The 21,320-nt window shown below is 51.1% G+C and overlaps 12 protein-coding genes across 12 annotated transcripts; 9 read left to right on the top strand and 3 right to left on the bottom strand.

Moving 5' to 3' along the window:
• Positions 1-200: 200 nt before the first annotated feature.
• On the top strand, positions 201-1,476 carry N7477_003932 (uncharacterized protein; the record flags this gene model as incomplete). The annotated part of the gene is made up of 2 exons (XM_056965595.1): positions 201-702; positions 731-1,476. The coding sequence occupies 2 exons, from the start codon at positions 201-203 to the stop codon at positions 1,474-1,476; spliced, it is 1,248 nt and encodes a 415-aa protein (XP_056825548.1).
• A 1,047-nt stretch (positions 1,477-2,523) lies between these two features.
• Positions 2,524-3,105, top strand: N7477_003931 (membrane copper amine oxidase; the record flags this gene model as incomplete). Its single annotated transcript, XM_056965594.1, has 1 exon — positions 2,524-3,105. One exon carries the CDS (start codon positions 2,524-2,526, stop codon positions 3,103-3,105), a length of 582 nt encoding a protein of 193 aa, XP_056825547.1.
• A 336-nt stretch (positions 3,106-3,441) lies between these two features.
• N7477_003930 (CaiB/BaiF CoA transferase family protein) lies at positions 3,442-5,232 on the bottom strand (the record flags this gene model as incomplete). Its single annotated transcript, XM_056965593.1, has 3 exons — positions 3,442-3,944; positions 3,998-4,675; positions 5,208-5,232. The coding sequence occupies 3 exons, from the start codon at positions 5,230-5,232 to the stop codon at positions 3,442-3,444; spliced, it is 1,206 nt and encodes a 401-aa protein (XP_056825546.1).
• A 128-nt stretch (positions 5,233-5,360) lies between these two features.
• On the bottom strand, positions 5,361-7,065 carry N7477_003929 (3-oxoacid CoA-transferase; the record flags this gene model as incomplete). The annotated part of the gene is made up of 5 exons (XM_056965592.1): positions 5,361-5,478; positions 5,550-5,688; positions 5,742-6,473; positions 6,530-6,724; positions 6,798-7,065. 5 exons carry the CDS (start codon positions 7,063-7,065, stop codon positions 5,361-5,363), a joined length of 1,452 nt encoding a protein of 483 aa, XP_056825545.1.
• A 914-nt stretch (positions 7,066-7,979) lies between these two features.
• On the top strand, positions 7,980-8,240 carry N7477_003928 (vanillyl-alcohol oxidase; the record flags this gene model as incomplete). Its single annotated transcript, XM_056965591.1, has 1 exon — positions 7,980-8,240. One exon carries the CDS (start codon positions 7,980-7,982, stop codon positions 8,238-8,240), a length of 261 nt encoding a protein of 86 aa, XP_056825544.1.
• A 76-nt stretch (positions 8,241-8,316) lies between these two features.
• N7477_003927 (FAD-binding oxidoreductase) lies at positions 8,317-10,116 on the top strand (the record flags this gene model as incomplete). The annotated part of the gene is made up of 5 exons (XM_056965590.1): positions 8,317-8,515; positions 8,567-8,955; positions 9,023-9,091; positions 9,142-9,180; positions 9,238-10,116. 5 exons carry the CDS (start codon positions 8,317-8,319, stop codon positions 10,114-10,116), a joined length of 1,575 nt encoding a protein of 524 aa, XP_056825543.1.
• Positions 10,117-10,604: 488 nt separating this feature from the next.
• N7477_003926 (thiolase family protein) lies at positions 10,605-11,973 on the top strand (the record flags this gene model as incomplete). The annotated part of the gene is made up of 4 exons (XM_056965589.1): positions 10,605-10,742; positions 10,788-11,422; positions 11,482-11,883; positions 11,934-11,973. 4 exons carry the CDS (start codon positions 10,605-10,607, stop codon positions 11,971-11,973), a joined length of 1,215 nt encoding a protein of 404 aa, XP_056825542.1.
• A 356-nt stretch (positions 11,974-12,329) lies between these two features.
• On the top strand, positions 12,330-13,808 carry N7477_003925 (class-II fumarase/aspartase family protein; the record flags this gene model as incomplete). The annotated part of the gene is made up of 2 exons (XM_056965588.1): positions 12,330-12,476; positions 12,525-13,808. The coding sequence occupies 2 exons, from the start codon at positions 12,330-12,332 to the stop codon at positions 13,806-13,808; spliced, it is 1,431 nt and encodes a 476-aa protein (XP_056825541.1).
• A 452-nt stretch (positions 13,809-14,260) lies between these two features.
• On the top strand, positions 14,261-15,678 carry N7477_003924 (uncharacterized protein; the record flags this gene model as incomplete). Its single annotated transcript, XM_056965587.1, has 3 exons — positions 14,261-14,561; positions 14,622-15,259; positions 15,319-15,678. The coding sequence occupies 3 exons, from the start codon at positions 14,261-14,263 to the stop codon at positions 15,676-15,678; spliced, it is 1,299 nt and encodes a 432-aa protein (XP_056825540.1).
• A 3-nt stretch (positions 15,679-15,681) lies between these two features.
• N7477_003923 (Homogentisate 1-2-dioxygenase) lies at positions 15,682-16,023 on the top strand (the record flags this gene model as incomplete). Its single annotated transcript, XM_056965586.1, has 2 exons — positions 15,682-15,843; positions 15,925-16,023. The coding sequence occupies 2 exons, from the start codon at positions 15,682-15,684 to the stop codon at positions 16,021-16,023; spliced, it is 261 nt and encodes an 86-aa protein (XP_056825539.1).
• Positions 16,024-16,630: 607 nt separating this feature from the next.
• On the top strand, positions 16,631-19,493 carry N7477_003922 (FTFMHR domain-containing protein; the record flags this gene model as incomplete). Its single annotated transcript, XM_056965585.1, has 7 exons — positions 16,631-16,706; positions 16,761-16,815; positions 16,906-17,989; positions 18,043-18,165; positions 18,218-18,268; positions 18,328-18,967; positions 19,027-19,493. 7 exons carry the CDS (start codon positions 16,631-16,633, stop codon positions 19,491-19,493), a joined length of 2,496 nt encoding a protein of 831 aa, XP_056825538.1.
• Positions 19,494-19,898: 405 nt separating this feature from the next.
• Positions 19,899-21,286, bottom strand: N7477_003921 (NAD(P)/FAD-dependent oxidoreductase; the record flags this gene model as incomplete). Its single annotated transcript, XM_056965584.1, has 3 exons — positions 19,899-20,885; positions 20,977-21,135; positions 21,191-21,286. The coding sequence occupies 3 exons, from the start codon at positions 21,284-21,286 to the stop codon at positions 19,899-19,901; spliced, it is 1,242 nt and encodes a 413-aa protein (XP_056825537.1).
• Positions 21,287-21,320: the final 34 nt, after the last annotated feature.

The following is a 21,320-nucleotide window of genomic DNA, read 5'->3' as shown; positions in this document are numbered from 1 at the left end:
AACATTCAGGAAAAGCTGTATTCTACTATATATGACCATAGGGTGCGGGGAAGCGGGATTCCTCTCCGCTCAGCAGCACTTAAGCCACTCGCCTAATGCCTATGTTGGGCAGGATTCTAGTATAGCTCGGTGGGAAAAGTACCAGAATTGTCCCCATTGTCCACATCTCGGCTGACCCTTCCAGTGAACTTGTTGAGCTCATGCAACCCAACAAAACCAACGCACTCGAGTATATTGATCGTGGTGGCAAAGCTCCGGCTCGATATGCCCACGTCTTAATTGACCATCGAGCGTCAGTTGAGCCATACTACGCGGGTATTCTGGTCGGTCCTCTGCCGATTGTGAATGGAACCACCCAGTGGACGCCTCTCGAATATCCGTACACTCGTAAGACCAACGGAAGAGTCCGCAATATCGAAGCAGATGAAGATTTGATTTCTAGAGACTGGCTTTTAGAAATATCTCGGTCAGTGTCTGATATCACTCTCAGTCTCTGGAACGCAACATACTTAGGTCTGGACAATGATACGATCGGCATCCGGGGGATCGACCCCTTATCGCAGGAACAAGATCGAGTTACTCGAAGGGATCAATTCTGGAATGTACCAACCAGTGACTTTGACGACTCGACCTTGCTACCCTTGGGGCTTTATGTGCACTCAGATGTGACAGGCCGAGACCCGTCCAAATGGAAACTTCTGGGTTGGCCGAACAATGACATTTTCTACAGCAAAACCGAGGAGTTCCGACATCCAATGTCTTCACGAAGTCATTTTCTCCCGAGGAAATGAGGTTACCCTTGACGACATGTCCAACGCTGGCCTCAACGAGGAGTCTGATCGGTTCTTACTTGGTGGTGATCAGGACAATGACCAGACTGCTGCTGGGTTCATACATGCCTTTTCCACGATCAACATTGTGCGCAACGTTAGCTTCGCTAATCAATACAATCGACTGGTCGGAAACTTCGACCAGTTTGACAAATTGGTTGGTCAAGTAGCAGTTCGGGAAAATTCCTGCGATGACCCGACTCCATTCTGGTTCCATTGCGGCAAGACACCAGGTTGCACATATAAGTCTTCAACTTCTCACAACCTACCACTGCATGAGACTTCTTGCGACCCATCAACCGCCGAACAGAGACGGGCGAAGGAACGTTCTACTATGAATCATATCGAGATTGAGGTCGATGGAAGGATCTTTTTGCAGTGCACCGTGACGCCTGGTTGCCCGTACAAGACCGAGCCTCGGTATCGATATGTCCTTGAGACCCACAAAACCAACTGCACACCAGCGCTCGTGAAGAGGAATCTGAAACTCGCTGACCCGCACGTGCCACGACCATTCAAGTGTACGGCGACAGTCGGTTGTGGGTATGGATCAGCATCCCAGCACAACAGAGACTCGCACGAAAAAACGTTGCACACCACAGCTTGTGGAACAAAAGCACAAGCGCGAGCACCCAGAGCTACATGAATCAAAATTCAAATGTTCTGTGACGGCCGGCTGCACATACTAGGTTGACAAACGCACCTCTCTCAGGAAACACGAAGGTCGCTGCACCCCATCGCTTGCCGCAGCTCGCGGGCGCCGGGAAAGCCGCAAGCCTACTACGATCGCCTGCCCTGAAAACGATTGCACTTGTACTTTTACCCAAGAGATTCAGTTTGACAACCACATGAGAGACAAACATAAGTGGAAGCCCAAAGCCTGCGAGTATGGCTGCCACGTCGGCCGATCCGCTGGATCTTGGTACCTTGCATATCACCGTCATATGCAAGAGAATCACAGTGGTCGCTGGCCGGCTACATGCACCTACGAATGTTGTGGCAGCCACGAACCTTTTTGCAGCGAGAGTATCCTCTCTCGCCATTTAGCACAGGTCCACAATATTCATGACTCGGCGATGCAACGCCCTTACCTTTATCCCAGCAACAACGCTAGCGACGCGAGTTGATCCCTTCTGACGCAACTTTCCTGGCTACAATATCTTTACCCTCTACCAACGCCATCGACCCACTATCGATATATACTCACTCTGTCAGCAATAGCGATACAGCTCAATATATTATGACCCCAACAACGGGTACAAGGGAACTTAACGATGAATGATATTACTGAAGGTACATCCAGGGTTCTAGCTATATATCCAATTCTATTATCACAAATGAAATGATGATCATAATAATCTATTCACTTCCAATGAGACCAGACCATAAATAACCGTTTGAGGGATGAGAATTGCAACTTGTAGCGAGAGGAAGCGGCTGCAGATCGCCGCACCGGTGTGAGTTTGTGTCCTGGGCGGGGAGAACCTCTTGAGTGAGATGATCGCGAGTGTCGAGACAAAACTCGAACTTCGTTTAATACCATGGAGTTGGTTCATCAAGTACCCACTACTCAGACATTTGCATGAACCAATCAAACTCGAAATACTATGAAGCTAGAACGTTCACACATCAAGAATGAGAAGGAGAGCCGATTCAACTGGGCTGCAAATGCTGCCAGGTCAAAGTGATCAACATGAATGAGAAGACTCCCTATGGCGAGTATCGCGGCTACCGTATCTTGCCCTCGACAGGCACCGTCCCTTTGACGGTGGAGAACTCCAATCTTCGCAATGCCGGACAGTGGGCGGGTTACGACGTTCAAGTCACTCAACACCATGATACAGAGTCTCGGTCCGCTCATGCCAAGAACAATCAAGATGTGGAGAATTCACCCATCAACTTCGACCAATTCTTCAACGGGGAGAATCTTACCCAACAAGATCTAGTTGTGTGGCTGAATCTGGGCATGCACCACATTCCACACACGGGTAATCTTCCCAACTCAGTCTTCACTACAGCGCATTCTGGGGTGCAATTTATGCCGCTCAACTTTTTGCTGGGTGATCCAGGCCGGGAAACGGTGAATATGGTCAGAATTTATTATGACGATGGCAACGTTTCGGCGGTTCAAACCTTCGGACAACACGGCGATACATGTGAATTGGACTTTACGCCGGCGGAGTTCAGCTTGTGGGACTATGTCGGAGATGTTGTGGTGAGGAAGTTCCCTTATGATCCTAATGATCCCTATGATGAGACAGATAGTATTTCTTGAGTGGATAGGGGCAACAAAATTCCAATTTCCCTATCGATAGGGATTTGGTAGCTGTAGAGGACCATTGGCGGTCTATGGAGCTTCTCTATTGAAAATCGAACATGCCTCTTCGTTGTCAACAAATGAAGAATAGCCAAAAAGATGCTAGAGACAGTTCACTTCTAATAGATTCATGTCAAGCAAATGATCTCGAGATTAAGACGACAAGTTGCTACCGCTAGTCCTTTAGTCTAGTATGCCATTAATGCAAGCAAAACTCCAAAAACAGACAACAGACACATGTCAGAAAACAATAAGAACTTGTAAATCTATGTTTCAATTATACATTCTTGACGCTTATGCAACAACACCCTTGCCTCGCAGCTCCTCAACCTGCTCAGTAGTCATACCAATGTTGCAAAGTACCTCATCCGTGTGTTCCCCGAGCAAAGGAGGCGGGCTACGGATGCTGGGATCCGCATTTGAATACTTCACCGGTGGACTAATTACCTTGATCGGACCACAAGCCGGGTGATCAATAGTCTGGACCATACCACGAGCCTGCACATGCTCATGGTTCATAGTTCCTTGGATATCATTCACGGCGGCATATGGCAGCCCACTTCCCTCGAAGATCTCCTGCCACCGCTTCGTCGTGCGCTTGACCAGTTCAGCTTCAATCAAAGGCTCTAACACGGCTCGATTATTGACGCGTTCATTGTTGGTCACGAAGCGGGGATCAGTCTTCCACTCTGGCTTGCCGACCTTATCACACAGAATCCCAAATAGACGATCATTAGCACCGCCAACGAAGATATCTCCATCCGCAGTTTTAAACCCCTGGTAGGGTACAACAGAAGCTAGACAATTTATTAGTCCCCCGTGATCCCCAGATTGTTCGCGTCGCACTCACGATGAGCAGTCCCCCACCTCCCAGAGTCCTTCTTCCCACTAATCAACACCGACTCTCCCATATTCGCGAGTGTCGCGACCTGACAATCACTCAGACAAACATCAAGATGCTGACCCTCTCCGGTGTTTGCACGCGCCAACAACGCCGCCATAATCGAGTTGCACGCGTATAGTCCCGTTGTCAAATCAGTTACCGCAACGCCAACCTTGACCGGCGGACCATCGCGCGTACCAGTCAAATGCATGAGTCCGAACTCAGCCTCCACCATCACGTCAAATCCAGGCCGATTGCTATAAGGGCCTGTTTGTCCATAGCCTGTAATACTTGTATAGATGAGACGTGGGTTTATCTTGCGTATCGATTCGTAGTCCAGGTTGTATTTCTTGAGGGAGTTAGGGAGGTAGTTTTCGACCAGAACGTCGCAGTCGCGGGCAAGTTGGTGCAAGATCTCGACGCCTTCTGGGTGGGCAAAGGATAGGCCGAGTGACTTCTTATTGCGATTGACCTTGAATATTGTCAATATAAGTGCATACGGCATAAGGCGCCTGGGGGTTCCTACGGAGAGGTAATATGCGCTTTCGCCATCACCCTTTCGACCGTCATTGTAAGGTGCGAAGGGCGGGCCCCACGCGCGCGTATCATCGCCACGAACGGGGTGTTCGACTTTGATAATCTCTGCTCTATTACAAGTAACACAATTAGCATTCTACTTCAACACGGATCAAATATGCCATGTTGCAAGACATACCCCAGATCGCCCAGGATTTGTGTGCAATATGGCTGTCGAGGATGTTAGCGCGTTCCCCATAATCGTTCCATAAGCCATTGGCATGTCAGACACATACCCCAGCCAATACCCGACTCATATCTAACACGCGAACTCCTGCCAATGGCAATTTCTTCACATTCGTAGTCGTTGCTAGTCCTCGGATGAACTCGGTCCTGCCTGGACGTGCCAATACAGGAGCGGCTCGCATTGCCGAAGTACATGGCGATAAACAGGGCCTTTTCATAAGAAATGCCATTGTGACAGTCCCCTTTGATCGCGAATCATTTTCTGGGGCAGAAGACGCTTGCTTCTGCTTTATTCCGCGCGCTGTTCGTGGAGAGAGCCCCACCGCTCGACCTACAGGTGGGTTCGACCCCACATAGACGCAGTTGCAAATGAGGCAGCATGAATATGAAATGTCTGCAAGGAACAGGCAATTACGCTGGGATACAGAGTCGGTATGCATTTCGGTGTACGAAAGTAAAGGTGGATAACTTTCAAAAGGGGACTTAATTTTCAGTCTATACAGTATTGACCATTGCAAAGAAAAAAATGACACCGTATCCGATCCCAACTCTACTTGGTATAATGAATTTACAGTTGCATGGGCTTCAGGTCCTCGGAGACCTTGAAGGGAGCAGCAGTCTTGCTGCGAATTTCCTCGACAGTGACGCCCTCGGCGTGCTCAATCAAAGTCAGACCCTCGGTGGGGCTGACATCGAACACGGCCAGGTCGGTGATGATGGTTGAGACACACTTGGGGCCGGTCAGGGGAAGGAGCACTCGGCCAGAATCTTGGGGTTGCCCTTCTTGTCGGTGTGTTCCATGGTAACAACGACCTTGGTCTTCTCGGGGTTGGCGACCAAGTCCATGGCACCACCGACACCCTTGACCTTACCGGGAAGCATGAAGTTGGCGAGGTCTGAAGATGAATTAGTACCAATCAACAAGTCCAATGTTGGGAGATAGACATACCGCCATACTGGCTAACCTGGAGAGCACCAAGCATAGTAAGATCAATCTTTCCAGCGCGAATCATACCGAAGCTCTCGTGAGAGCCGAACAGGGAAGCACCACGGCTGAGGGTGACGGTCTCCTTGCCGGGGTTGATCAGATCAGGGTCCTCCTCACCGGGCTGGGGGTAGCCACCCAGACCCAGGATACCGTTCTCGGCCTGCAGAACAACCTCAACACCTTCGGGAAGGTAGGAGGGGGCGATCAGGGGAATTCCAATACCAAGGTTGACGTACATGCCATCCTTGAACTCCTTGGCGGCACGCTTGACGATACGCTCACGGCGAGCGGTAGCCTCACCGGAACCAGCAGCGAGCATCTCACTGGGGTCCTTGGCGTAGGTAACCTTCTCAATCTGAGTCTTTCCGTTGCTCTGGATGATAGCGTCGACGTAGATGCCCTGCAGGTGGATGTCCTCGGGAGCAATCTCGCCAACCTCGACAATGTGATCAGCCTCGACGAGAGTAATCTTAGCGTTCTTGGCCATGGCCTCGTTGAAGTTGTTCATAGCCTTGCGGAACTGACAGTTGCCCAGACGATCGGCCTTGTGGACCTTGATCAGAGCGTAGTCACCGTAGATCGATTCTTCCAAAAGGTATTCCTTGCCGTTGAAAACACGGGTTTCTTTGGGCTTGGACATCTCGGCCACAGAGCCATCCTTGTTGTAACGAACGGGGAGTTCACCGGTTTGAACTGTCAAAGTCGATCTGTTAGCGACGTCCCACGACGCTAGGACCCGAGTAACTTACTGATAGTACCAAAAGCAGCAGGGGTGTAGAAAGCAGGAACGCCAGCAGCTCCAGCAGCGCACTTCTCGGCGATAGTGCCCTGGGGAGTCAGCTCCAGAGAAAGTTCACCAGTGAGATACATCTTCTCAAAGACCTTGTTCTCGCCGATGAAAGAAGCAATCATCTTGGTGATCTGCTTCGACTCGAGCAATTGACCTGTGGGGAAGCAGACCTGTCAGCGCATGTTCAATCAAAATCAATTGTCTGAATCGCAATGGCAATTCCATACCGAGACCAGCGCCGGGCATGCCAGCATTGTTGGAAACAACGGTCAGGTCCTTGATGTCGGGACGGTCGCGAACAGCATCAATTAGGGTGTTGGGGACACCGGAGAAGCCGAAACCACCAACCAGCACGGTGGCCGGTCCCTTCATGTTCTTAACGGCCTCGCTGGCGGAGGCACATCGCTTGTCGATAGCTCTCTTAGTGGTGGAAGCCGAGAAGTTCCGCCGCCAAATGGGGCGGAACACCGACACCATAGGAACAGGTCGCGACATGGTCGAGCTCTGAATGACTATGGTACTTTCTGAGCCAGCAGAAAGAAGAAGAAGAAAAGCAAGTCGATCGCGAAGACGGCATTCCCCATGTTCGCAGCCTTCGGCTAGGGACTCAGCCAGAGAAGCCGAGAAAACGCTTACCCGGCAGTGGCCAACGTCGTCTTCCCCACACATCGGATTGTGAGTGCGGCGATGCCCCAAAGGTTTTTGCCGGCATCGGAAGCCGACCCCACAACTTTACCCGGCCTCCGTCAGGGCTAATTTTCGGAGGCTTTGGATATTCTCCATATTCGTGCGGGGTGAGCTCAGGGTGATAGCAAGATGTGGAGAGTATTCTCGTCAAGGGTGTGTCAGACCTGATGCAGATGAAAGCACACCAACAGACAGCGGTCGAAGCACGGCTGAGAGTTTCGCCGTGGTAATAATCGGGTATCGTAACAGGTAATTTACAGTCGGGACTGACATCGGCAGAGACCGCGATGCTTCGGAAGCTGCATTCCTACGGTCACGGGGACACCGTCTCGTCGCGACTTGCTCCTGATCTTCGGGCGGGGCTGTCCTTGCCCGCTCACTTCTCTGCTCTGCGTGCATCACCTCGCATTTGAGCTGCAGCTTCTTCCCCGCAACGAGGTAACCCCGCTTCGCTGCCGGGCTGGGACGGTCGTCACTGTTCGTGTTCTATGCAGTGACCATTCTCCGCCGACCCCGCGAGTCTCAGGTAGAGCATCCAATCAAGAGATAACAGTCAATCGTATCTCCAATGTCAAGTGAAGCGAGACGGAATAACCCCTGGCACGGCGTACATAAGATTGGAATATCTCGCTGGTGGCTTGCAACAAAAATTGATGCAAAACATTCACTATCGTGATTCTTTGATAGCTCCTCTTTCAAACTTGTAATTCTGTCCTGTCAAAATGAGTGCTAAATCATCTATTCCCGCGACGCCTCTGCTATCGGAAAAACATAACGGAATCCCCACACGACTCTTCGACAAGGCCCAGGAGGCCAAAATTGCTATTTCCGCAATCGCCACAAAAGCCCAGAGTAATCGATGTGAGATTGCACTTCCTCAGGGTGTCGAAGAAAGTACATTCAATCGGGCGATTGACGAGCTTCGTGGACATGTGGGTAAAGAACATGTAGAACTTGTCACGAAACTGAATGATGGATGGTAAGAATTATAATGCCTACACTGAGAATTAAACCTAACCAAATGTCATACCAGGTATATGGAAAGTCAGTCAATACACAATGACCCTTGTATTTTGTTCGTCACTCATCCAATCTCCAACAGACCCCAATACGCACGATGCAATGCATGTCGCAGAAGAAGACGCCCTGGTTGCTTCGGCCATAGTCTATCCAAGTACCACAGAAGAAGTACAAAAGATCGTACACTGGGCTAACAAGTACCGGATGCCTATTTCACCCATCTCCATTGGCCGAAACTGTATGTCCGAACATATCCGTTCAGTCTAAACAAGCTAATTGATACAAACAGATGGCTATGGAGGCGCTGCTCCTCGAGTCCGGGGTGCAGTGGTCATCGACCTCGGGAGGCGAATGAATCGAGTCTTGGATCTCAATCCCGATGACTGTACGTGTCTGGTCGAGCCAGGTGTCACATATTTCGCCCTTTACGAAGAGATTCAGGCTCGGGGTTTCAATCATCTATGGGTCGATGTGCCTGATATTGGAGGTGGCTCAGTCCTAGGTAATGCACTTGATAGAGGAGTGGGCTATACCCCATATGGAGACCATTGGATGATGCACTCTGGGATGGAGGTTGTGCTTCCGACTGGAGAGGTCATCAGAACAGGCATGGGGGCGCTACCGGGCAACAACAGCTGGCAACTGTTTCCCTATGGCTTTGGGCCAACTCCTGAGTATGTGTTTATCCTCCCACGATTTACTATGTGGAAAGCTGACTCTTAGTTTCAGTGGGCTCTTCTCCCAGTCAAATTTAGGCATTGTGACAAAGATGGGATTCGGATTGATGCCAAACCCTGGCGGATATGAGAGTTATGTGTGTAATCAATTCCCCGCATGGCATTTCCATTGCTGACCTTGTCATAGCTCTATACATTCCCGAAAGACGAGGATTTGAGCCAGCTGGTAAGATATGCAGTCCATCTCATCTTCGACGGCAGCCGTCGCTGAAAAATATCCCAGATAGAGATCATTCGCCCATTGCGAATCGCCATGATCCTCGAAAACGTCGCTCAGCTGCGTCACATCAGTATGCAGGTTGGTCTCGAAGGCAAATCTCGAAGCTCTTATTACACCGGGAAAGGCAGAGTTCCCGACAACATCATTCATGAAGCAGCCAAAAAGCTATCCTCAGGGGATTGCTCCTGGCTGTACTACGGCATGGCCTACGGACCTCAAGAGATTCGGAAGTACAAGCTTGAGATCATCCACAAAGAGTTCATGAAAATCCCAGGTGCCCAACGCGTTGATCCCAATACTCTCCCAGCAACCGACTATTTCTGGGTACGCGACCGTATTGCCTCCGGCGTCCCTGATATCGAGGAACTGCGCTGGGTTAATTGGCATCCGAACGGCGGACATGCTGCATTTAGTCCTGTCTCGCCGGTGCGGGGACACGACGCCACGGCTCTTTGGAACATTGCGCGAAAACGCTGTGAGGAGTTTGATCTTGACTTGTTCCCCACTTTCGTGGTGGGTCTACGCGAGATGCATCTGATCGTTGAGATTGTATTCAACCGCGATGAGCCTGTCATGCGCAACAATGTGCGAGCCTGTCTACGGGCTATGATTGACGATGCTGCGAAGCTTGGTTATGGTGAATATCGGACCCATCTAGCTTTTATGGATCAGATTGCTGGGACTTATAACTGGAACGATGGTGCGCTTATGAAGTTTAATGAGAAGATCAAGGACTGCTTGGACCCAAATGGTATCATGGCTCCAGGCAAATCTGGCGTTTGGCCTGCGCGATATCGTGGACGTGGATGGGAGATGTCGGCGAAAGACGAGGCTCCTGAAGGCTTGGGAGTAAGTCCGGCTCCGGTTTCAACAAAGCTGTGATCGATGTGTAACTAGTCAGAGACAAGTGCAGGCTTCAAAGATGAAGTAGTAGGAAATGGAAAGACCCAATGTGATAACGCGTGCTCCAGTTGCTATCACTCAAAGATTTGTTGACACTCCTGTGTTCTGTGTAAATGCATATTTTGTCCACTATCGACCCAGATCTATGTCCGACCGCAGGACTTCTCGACTCACCGAACCGTTGTGTGGCGACCTTCTCATAGAGCGCGACCGCTAAGGTGACAATGCAACCTGGTTCCGACAAGCGGCAACCCAACCGTGCCCGTCCCATGTAACACCATTAGCGCATCCTTGTACGCCCGCAAAACCAAAATAACAACGATCGTCACGGTGTGGGAGCGCCCCACCATGAGGAACAGGATCGGAGCTCCATGATGCAACAGGAGCCACGTCCACATTCTGCAGATTGAACGTGCTTTACACTTTAGGTTTTTCACTTCGCGGAGAAACAATCAGTCCACGACAAGATGTTGAGAAGGACCGCAGGAGAAGTATTGAAGAAGAGCCCGAAAGATGTGGTTGTGCTTTCCGCAGTGCGGAGTCCCATCGCACGTGCGTTCAAGGGAGGGTTCAAAGATGCTTATCCAGAGGAGATTCTGATGCCGGTGAGTGCAGTTGGGTATTTGTCGAAAGTATTCTGACAGTTCAAGGTTATGCAAGCTGCCATCCAACGAGCTAAAATCGAGCCGGGCCAAGTGAACGACGCTCTCATCGGCAATGTCCTCGCCGAGCTGGGATTCGCAAAGACTGGACGTATGGCGCTCAATGCAGCAGGTTTTCCTAACTCCACGACTTTCCACACAGTGAACCGACAATGCTCGAGTAGTCTACAGGCCATTACCCATATTTCACATTCGATTCTGGCTGGGCAGATCGATGTTGGCCTCGGCGGTGGAGTCGAGAGTATGTCTCGAAATTATGCGACCAGGGGAATCCCAGTCGATGTTTCTCCCGATCTGAAAGATTCGGAAGTCAAGGACGCACGCGACTGTATTCTTCCTATGCTGCAGACGTCGGAAAATGTTGCCTCGCGATATGGTATCACTCGCCATGAGCAGGACGAGTTTGCAGCGGAGAGCCAGAGGCGGGCAAGCGAGGCCCAGAAGTCCGGCAGATTCCTTGCGGAGATCGTACCGGTCCGAGTGAGGCATATCAGCGAGGGAATTGACGAGGAGAGCTTTCATGTGGTTGAGCGGGACGAGGGTATTCGCCACGGCGTTACCGTCGATAAGTTGGCGACTCTCAAGCCTGTACTCGAGAATGGATTCAGTACGGCTGGCAATTCGTAAGTCTGCCGGTTCTGTCTACGAGTGCGCCTTGCTAACCCATCTTGTTACTCAACAGGTCTCAAATTTCTGACGGTGCGTCAAGCACCATCCTTGCTCGCCGGTCCTGGGCTGAAGCTCATGGTCTGAGACCCATTGCCCGATTTGCGGGCACTCAGGTGGCTGGATGTGCTCCGGACGAGATGGGCATTGGGCCCATTTTTGCTATCCAAAACTTGTACAAGTACCTGGGTGTTGAAAACAAGGACGTTGACATTGTTGAGATGAATGAGGCATTTGCAAGCCAGTCAATTTATTGTCTCCGAGAGTTAGGCCTTGACCTGGACAAAGTCAATCCCAATGGTGGTGCTATTGCCCTGGGTCACCCCGTTGGAGCCACTGGAGCCAGGCAAGTTGCGACTCTGCTGGCTGAATTACAGAGGCAGGACAAGGAGATGGGTATTGTGAGCATGTGTGCTAGGTGAGGCCTTTCACCCTTCAGACTCAATACTTGATTAACATTCATTTTAGCACTGGTATGGGAGTTGCATCTCTTTTCATTCGAGAATAGACACTTGCGAGTGTTGACATACACATTTGAGGAGTATCAAATCTACAGCATTGTACATAGGATGAGATATCTAATCATACTCAGTCGACATATATCAAGTAGAGCTCTTTGCAACCACCTACAATCCTCGTATAGCTACACATCCTCATGTTTCTGAGTCCGTCTGCGTATGGCTTCCATTGCCCCACATGCTCTATGTGGGGCTGGAGCTTGTCCGCACGGCAGAGCAATCGCCCCCAGTCACCCCAGACGGGGCTGCTGTTTCAATGAGTTGTGTAATTGTCAAAGTACTGTTTCAAATTGCTCTCGTTCAATTGTTTTCAATTTTCAAGTATATATCTTCTTACTTCTGAGCAATGTCGATGTTCATACGTGCCGTACGTCCTCTGTCGCGGACGACAGCTAGGCCTGTCACCATCATCGGGCGGAGATCGATTGGCTCCGTCAGTGCTATCGACTCCAGCATTTTCCGCACGCTATTTGGCACGGAAGAAATTCGAAAGGTACGTACCACTCATTGCAATTGTCGATTTGATGCTGAACCGTGTTAGGTTTTCGACGACGAAGCATACATTCGGCGTTGCGTGGATGCGGAAGCTGCTCTGGCTAGAGCGCAGTCACTTTGCAATGTGATTCCGTCCGAGATTGGGGCCCTGGTAACACAGAGAGTCAAAGAATCCAAACTCGATCTGGAAAGACTGCGACATGAGACTGAAATTGTCGGCTACCCAATCTTGCCTCTGGTTCGTCAACTTTCAGCCATTTGCGGTGAGGAAGCTGGTAAATATGTGCATTGGGGTGCCACGACTCAGGACATTATGGACCTTGCCAGTGTACTTCAAATGAAGGAAGGCCTGGATATCGTTGAAAGACTTCTCAAGGACGTCATCAAGACCTTGCGCGAACTATCAGAGAAATACAGGGATACCCCGATGGCCGGACGGACTCACTTGCAACATGCCCTGCCGGTGACTTTTGGATATAAGTGCGCTGTGTGGCTTTCTGGTTTCCAACGGCATTTGCAGCGCCTGGAGCAACTCCGGGAACGCACTTTGTTAGTGCAATTCGGCGGCGCGGCAGGCTCACTTGCTTCGTTGGGTTCTGGTGATGATGGTCTTCGAGTAAGGAAGGCATTGGCAAAGGAACTTGGCCTGAATGACCCGTCAATTACATGGCATGTTGCACGAGACGGTGTCGCAGAAATTGCGAATTTCCTGGCCCTCATGGGTGGCTCAATGGGCAAGGTGGCTTTGGATGTGATGATCATGTCATCCAACGAGCTGAGCGAGGTCTCAGAGCCCTTCGTTCCTCACCGCGGTGCCTCTTCAACTATGCCACAGAAGCGCAACCCGATCTCTAGTGAGGTCATTCTGGCCGCGTCTAAAATTCTTCGGTCCAATGCGGGCCTTGTCCTCGATGGGATGGTGGCTGACTTTGAGCGTGCCTCTGGTCCATGGCACTTGGAGTGGGTTGCCGTCCCAGAAAGTTTCGTCATTGCGGTTGGGGCACTTTCACAGACTCATTTCGCGCTCTCGGGTCTCTCTGTCAACACTGGCCAGATGCTGGAGAACCTTCATTCAACCAAGGGCCTGATTGTAGGAGAGGCAGTGATGATGGGCATGGCGCCACATGTGGGCCGTCAAAGAGCTCATGATATTGTTTACGAGGCTTGCAAAGAGAGTATTGAAAGGAAACGGACTTTACTTGAATGTCTCATGGAGAAGGAAGAGGTTACATCAAAGATGAGCCAAGAGAGACTGGCCCAGCTGTGTGACCCGGTCAATTACCTAGGTGCTTCGTCGCGAATGGTGGACGATGTGCTAGCGATCAATTAGAGCTATTGTGCATATGAGCTGAGCATAGACTCATCCCAAGCTACTACATTGTACATAGCATCATTAATAGTCACTCACTCGCCATTTTCAGCCGATCAAACCAGCATATACTAGTTCAACCCACCTGGCTAAGCCGATACAGTCTACCTAACCATGGCCTCCCAGCATTGCACATTGATTGATCGGGCGGTGTTAAGTTGCTCCACATTCAAACGGCCCCGCAAGAAGCCGTGTTTCGGTCCTGATCCACAGAACCCGAGATCTCGAGGAGTGAGGTCAATGTGGGTCCAGCCCTATGTGGAGGACTCTTCACCTGAGCTCCATATGGGTCTTGATGGGACTGATGACCGAGGTTTAAAGAAACTTTCTGCAGCGACATTCTTCTTATTTTCTTATACTTTTGACCATATTTCCAAAAGACACTCTCGGCGCGACTCACCAGTCACGAAAAAATGTCTGCTCCACCAATGCAGGAAAGAAAGCCGGTGAAGGACCTACAGACGGTCTTCCACTATACGGATACCATGACTCGCAAACCGACAAGAGACAACGATCCCTACGAATATCAAGCCGGCTTTGGTAACCGACACCAATCCGAAGTCATTCCCGGCACTTTGCCCGCGGGTCAAAACAATCCCCAAGAAGCGCGGTTTGGCCTTTACACGGAGGGTATCACTTATTCTGCCTTTGCAGCCCCACGTCACGCCAACTTCAGCACTTATATGTATCGGGTACGACCAGCTGCCGCTCACAGTAAGTTTCAGCTCAGCTAGAAACAGGACATAGAGAAGACTTTGTATTGACAATTTGAAGATGGCTACAAGGCAAATATCCCAAACAAAGCAGATATCGAAAACTGCTTCTTGACGCTCAACCCTAAAGTTGCGACGCTAGCAGAACAGGGCGAATGGGCACCATTTCCCTTGCCCAAGGAAGATGAGAAGATTGACTTTGTCGACGGACTGCACACACTTGGCGGAAGTGGAGACCCTAATCTGCGCGAAGGAATTGCCCTCTACGTGTTCATGATCAACACGGACATGGATCACCGGGCATTCTGCAACACTGACGGTGACTTCCTGATCGTCGCTCAGCTGGGAAATTTGGATATCCAGACCGAGCTGGGCAAGTTGTTCCTGCAACCGGGTGAGGTTTGTGTCATTCCTCGCGGCATCCGTTTTGCTGTTCGCCTTGGTCCTGGTCACAATGTTGCCCGTGGCTATATCACTGAAATTTGGGGATCTCGCTGGGAATTGCCCGACTTAGGCCCCCTTGGAGGCCACGGACTGGCCAACCCGAGAGACTTCTTGCATCCCGTTGCTTACATCGACGAAAACCTTCATGAGGACTGGTCCATTGTGAACAAGGCAAACGGCTTGTACAATGCCATTGAGCAGGACCATACCCCATTCGACTTGGTCGCCTGGCATGGTAATGTTGTTCCCTATAAGGTGAGTCTTTCACACTCTGCGCTGCATCGAGAGACGATGGATACTGACCGGCTTATCAGTATGACTTGACCAAGTTCTCGTCGCAAAATGCCACGTCGATCGACCATACCGACCCTTCGGTCAATTGTGTTCTGACAGCTGCCTCTCGAGACCCGGTCACGCCATTGGCTGATTTCCTGTGGTTTGGACCGCGGTGGGATGTCGCATCCAACACCTTCCGTTTGCCTTACTTCCATCGTAACTCAGCCACAGAGTTCCTCGCCAGTTTGTATGGAAATGGACTTGGTCGCTCTGACGATTTTCTGCCCGGAGGAGGTAGCGTGGAGATTAGCCACACCCCGCATGGCAACTTCAGCGACGCCTATGTATGGGAGATGCGGAACCAGGTGAACGAGCCTCGCAAGATCCTCGAAGGTTAGTCGATGATCTCAAACTGCAAATTGATATTGTTGCTGACCACCAAAGATCAAATGACTATCATGATTGAGAGCAGCCGAACGTTCTTGTTTACGGAATATGCCCGCTCCGGCTGCGGGACATTCAAAGACCAAGGCACGGACCCTAAGGTGTGGGACGCACTGCCGGTAGGTTCCCGTTACATTACATTAACATTGGCTCGACGCTGATCGTTGCAGGACAAATTTTCCGCATATCCCAATATCCAGGGGATTCTCAAGCAAGTCAAGGCGGACAACGAGGCTCGCAGGGAGAGGCTAGAGACCTTCTACGATGACGATCGTCTGGCAGAGCTTGTTCGTCGGTGAGAAGCATGTATATTATATCTAGAGAAAATCTGGAAGTTTGTTCGTCAGTGATGGATGCCATCATTGTCGATATGAAAGGCGTGACCAATGAGAGGCCCGGCAACCCGGCTGAATCAGCCCATGTTGACTCTCCTTCACAATTACTTCTTTCTCTTCGCTGAATCGTAGCTCCCTTGAGCTCATTTAGAGCCGACCTCGTAAACATATTCGCAATTGAGTCGTGCTGATCTGCGGAGCCACTGGAGCTGAGCCACTTAGGGCTCGGGGACGGCTTCCTGCTCTCCCCATGGGGATTGTCCAGTGGCTTGCGCTAGGGGTCTAGGCGGCATGCTGGTCGTCAGCCCGTTCCCCCTCCCTCGTCCATGACTCGTAGAGACACTTGGAACTAACTCCGAGCTAGCTTCATCGGATGGCATATATTCGGTAGAATCGAGCCAAAGTAGTTTTCCAAGTCCAGAAATGCGGCGTCGCGAAACAATCGGCTTAACCCCGGAGCTGACTAACCCGATCTTCGGGGACCCCCTCCTCCACCTCTGTCGAAGCTTCTCTTTTCGAACCATCTAAAATCATGACCCATGTTCTGTAATGATTTTCCGTGCGCTTCGTCATGGTCCTTCGAAAGTGCACCATCTGTGACCGCCGGTTCAAGAAGACGGAGCATTTCAAGCGTCATGAACGGTCTCGTCAGTCATCCGCGTCCCGATGAAGTCCATGTTTGGATGCTGATCTGCAGGTAGACACCAAAGAGCGCCCCTACGAATGCAATGTGTGTCACAAAAGCTTTTCGAGGAGGTAAGATCATTGAAGACGCGCGGAAACGCGCAGGCGCAGACGGTGGAGCTTGCTATCGCGCTATCGCAGAAAAAACTAATTCAACCGCAGTGATGTTCTGAGTCGGCACGCCAAAGGCCACAATCAAGCCGCGACAACTGCAGGGGTGGCGAAAGCTTCGACGGCAGAGAAAGCGCAAACTCGCCGCCCCTCCGCGATAATCGGCGCATCACCAATGCTGGGCGGGCCTGAAAATGGGACACCTTTTCTGCCCAGCATCGGCACGGATCCGCAGCAAATCTCCAATCTTCAAACACCGCGCGAAATGACGCTCTCAGCTACCGGGATTCCCCTTTCGAGTCTAGACTTCCTTGCGGATATCTCAGCGCACCATGGTCGAATAGAACCGGACATCAATTCGATGCTTATGGACGATCAACAACAGTATTTCAGCTGGAATGAACCAACTCCCATCGATCACACTCAACGGAATGGCATGGGATTTGAAAGTGTTCCAAATGATATGCTACAATTATGGCTCGAGCCTCGCACGGACACCGGATCCAATCATGGCTCGCTCGATATGTTGCGTGACACTCATTTCCCTTTGATGAGCGAGAGTAATGTGGTGGTTGCACCAGATCAGCCAAAACGCCATTCCGTCGATGGGAACTCTGGTGGTGACAACATTCCCATTGAGCGTTTCACCAAGGTCCAGCGGTTCTGGCTTGCTCCGCCAAATCACACGGGTCGTCTCATGAATAGCCTGTGGCGTGACATTGTCCACGCGGACGTTGACAATATCTTCTCCCTTTATCCCCTTAAAACCTCACCCGACAGCGGTCAGCTTCAGGGGTCACGGTGTGGTGTGGACGAGGACTGCAGACGACGGCTTCAAGCTGCGTTTGGTCAGACATACGCATATTCGCAGATGCAGTCGCCGAGAAACGGCGTTGCGTCTCCTACTCCCACTGGCTCAGCTTCCACACCTTTCCCAGGCTTTCCTCCGGCAGAGATCTTAGATATGGCGTTGGATCTTTACTTTCGCACTTTCCATCCTCTCGTTCCATTCGTCCACCTCCCGACCTTCTCTGCCAAGAAGACCCGCCTACCACTACTCTACGTAATGTCTCTTATTGGGATGATGTTGCTGGGCACTAAAGGCACTGCCAGCTTCGTGTCAAGGAATTTTACAGTGAGTCGTTCGACGAGGTACCATGCCTTAGTCAAGTAATTAACAAGATCCAGTTCGTCCTAGAAAAGATAACCGCTGATCTGGCAAGGTGCACTATGGGGGTGGAATCCCCAGCGAGTGCCATGTCAATCTTTGCAACAGCTTTCTTGTTTCTAAATCTAGCGGTTCTGACAGAGGTTTGTATTCTTGGATCTGCACTTGCAATACCTGATGCTAATTTCATGGCAGGAGAAAGCCCATCTGGAACAATGTCAGATGCTATACGTCAACCTCATGTCTGTGAGTCAAACTTCATCGATACTTTATAATCACGATTCCCATATTGATTTTCTTCATAGATCACTCAACGACATGGGCTATTTGCAGCGACCGAGGGCCAAATACTCGACATGAGTCTATTCGAGGCAGTGCCCGACATCGACATGAGATGGAAGGCATGGAGCAAAGTGGAATCCGCAAAACGAGTGATCATCGGCCTCCTCCTCGTGGACTCCTGGTATTCCTCGCTTCTTTCAACGAGTCCGGTCATTGTCCCAGAGTCCGTCCAAATCATTATGCCCTGCAGCGAAGCCCTCTTTCGCGCCCACTCATCGATGCGATGGACGCAGCTTATTCGTAGCGGCAAGCGGATCTTGATACCAACGGTGCTGGCACCGTCTGAGAACATCAACATCCCGGCACTTGATGGGCCCATGGATGAATTCTGCATCCAAGCAGTACTGGCGATGGTTCAACTCCGCCAGTCAGAGGCCTACCACCGCCTCCTTTCAAATCGTGCAGGGTATCCCTTCGCACCCTGTCATACCTACGCAATGGATGGTCGCGCGAGATGCCTTCCATCACTCCAATCGCAGATCATATCCAGCTATGGTGAAACGATGGACCGGCTTAACCCTAATGCTCTCATCATGTGGCACCACATGTGTATGATGCTTACAGCCGACATCCAGATCTTCGACTTCGCAGCAGGCCGCGCTGGTCCAGCTCCTGCTCGGAAAGCGCTCGACGACATCACAGAATGGTCCCAACCCCGGCAGCTCGACGTGCCTGTCTTCATGCAGCGCACATCTATAAAGCGATGACCAATCGCAAAGCTTCTGACCATCCCACCTTCCACTCCGTTTTCTCCCTCTTCTCCGCGGCCCTGGTTCTGGGTCTTTACACCTTCATGGTACCCAACTCGGCCGGCACGCCTTCCAGTGTCGGCTCGATCGAACTCTTGGATGAGATCGATTGGCAGCAGGTTGGCACTGAAGGTTTCACGAGCTTCATGGAGCCAAGAGGCAGCCAATCATTTTCCCCAACTGATGACCCGGCCTCGAACTTCATTCGCAATGGCGCCACGATTTACCTGCGCGGTGTACCTTTCCAGGGCGGATACCAGTCCGCCAGGCGGATCCTGCTGGACTACGCTAATCTGCTCAAGGATTCTGGAAAGTGGAGCGTCAAGAAGTTTTCATACGTGCTGCACATCATGAGTGATGTGCTGATGGACGTGGAGTAAATCTACCCCTGTTTTGGACTATGACGATGGCTCTAGTCTTAGATTCGTGTTCTCGTGTATCATTATTATCATGGTTTGTTGGAATCGGGCTGCAATTATCTCAAGCGGACTAGAATCTCATGAATATGACCTTAACGACGCATGATTCACCATAAAAGAGTGCTTTCTTATCCAGGTTCTGTGGGATGCTTGTCGTAGGTGCTTATGAAGAGGATGACCTTGGGAGTGAGGAGATCAGAGTTATCAACAGACTTTTGGACTTGAGAATTTTATCTCTATCGTCGAACTTCGTCCGTAGCACTCGTCAATGCGCTTTCATATTTTGCTTCACTTTTTTCAATGCCATCTATGTACAACGGGTATAGTACAAAATATTCACACTCTGCTATGCAAGGACACAATGACTTATTTGTAAAGTATGCCATCAACCATTTCTCCAATAGCCAGCGAGCTCGTAAGCCCAGGACTTTCAATGCCCAACAGATTAACAAATCCAGGGAAGCCTTCCTCTTCCTGAATCACAAAGTCCTGGAACGTCTTCCCAACATTGACACCCGCACCCGGGCTCAACTTGGGCCGGATTCCACAATAATCCAACGCAATGGCCGAGGGATCCACGCCTGGCATGTATGCCAGAATTTCTGGGATAGCCTGCTCCAGCCGTGCAGGGCTGGGCTTCAGATCCGTCGGATCGTCAACCCACTCCACATCAGGCCCAAAGCGAATACGCCCACCCATATCGAGCGTCAAATGCGTTCCTAATCCACCGTGGCCGGGTAATGTGGCGGGGTAGACAAGCACGGACGTACGAGGCCGCGAGGCGCCATAGGAGAAATACGTGCCCTTGGCATAGTACGGCACGCGATGACGCTCGGGTGGGAGGATCAGGTTATTGATAGCACAGGCTCCGTGTCCAGCACTATTGACAAGCGTTTCGGTGGTGATAGTTGTCTCGGAACCGTCCTCGTCGGAGACGGCGGTGATCTTGAATTCGCCATTGACAGCCTCAACATTCGTCACGCGGGTCTTGAACACAGTGTCGCCGCCGCGGTTCTCAAAGTCACCATGTAAATAGGTCATCAGCGAGTGACTATCGATGATTCCGGTTGTCTCGCTCTCCACGATGCCGGCATCGGCTTTCACATCAGGTTCACGACGGGCTGCTTCGTCGCTGCCGACTAGCCGGGTTGGGGCGTCACCCAGTCCCTGTGCATGTCTATGCACTTTGAGGCAGGCTTCCCATTGATCCGGTGTCTGGGCAACAATCCATTTCTTGGTGTTGCGGTGGGGGATGTTGTGTTTGGCGCAAAGGTCGTAGAGCATGTTCCGGCCGCGGATGCAGAGCTGCGTTTTGAGCGAATCGGCTGGGTAATAGAGACCTGCGTGAATGACCTGTCTTTCAATCAGTTGTGCTATCCTGGGTACTCAATCTCGATTGCCGTTCAAGAAATCCGTGCCAGACCGATTTCCCGCGAATTCTTACCTCGGAGTTGCGGCTGCTAGTCTCGGTGCCGGGGGCATCGTGCCGTTCAAAGAGGATCGTCGAGGTACCCTCGCGTGCAGCAAGCTGTCGTGCGACTGCTAGTCCAACGACGCCTGCGCCGATGACCTGTTCTGCGTCAATGGGGACTCTCTGGTGTTGCTTTGCAGCTCAAGGTTTTATCCACGGAGCCGGAGCAACCCAAGGGAGCACTCACCGCATGGGTAAAGTCGGCTCGCGAAGCCGGTGTGGAGGAAAAGCAGCGGCGCAGAGCTGGTGCTCCCTTCAGAGTTTCATGTGCGAGCGCGAGCATTATGCCAGAGGGGAATTGTGTGCAGCGATTTGAA

Source organism: Penicillium maclennaniae, assembly GCF_028827695.1.
Source record: "Penicillium maclennaniae strain IBT 15551 chromosome Unknown utg000003l:1.0-5670915.0:1.0-5674809.0, whole genome shotgun sequence".
In the NCBI taxonomy this organism is placed as follows: Eukaryota; Fungi; Ascomycota; class Eurotiomycetes; order Eurotiales; family Aspergillaceae; genus Penicillium; species Penicillium maclennaniae.
Note: the sequence above shows the minus strand (reverse complement) of the source record. Positions and strands in the feature narration are given on the sequence as shown.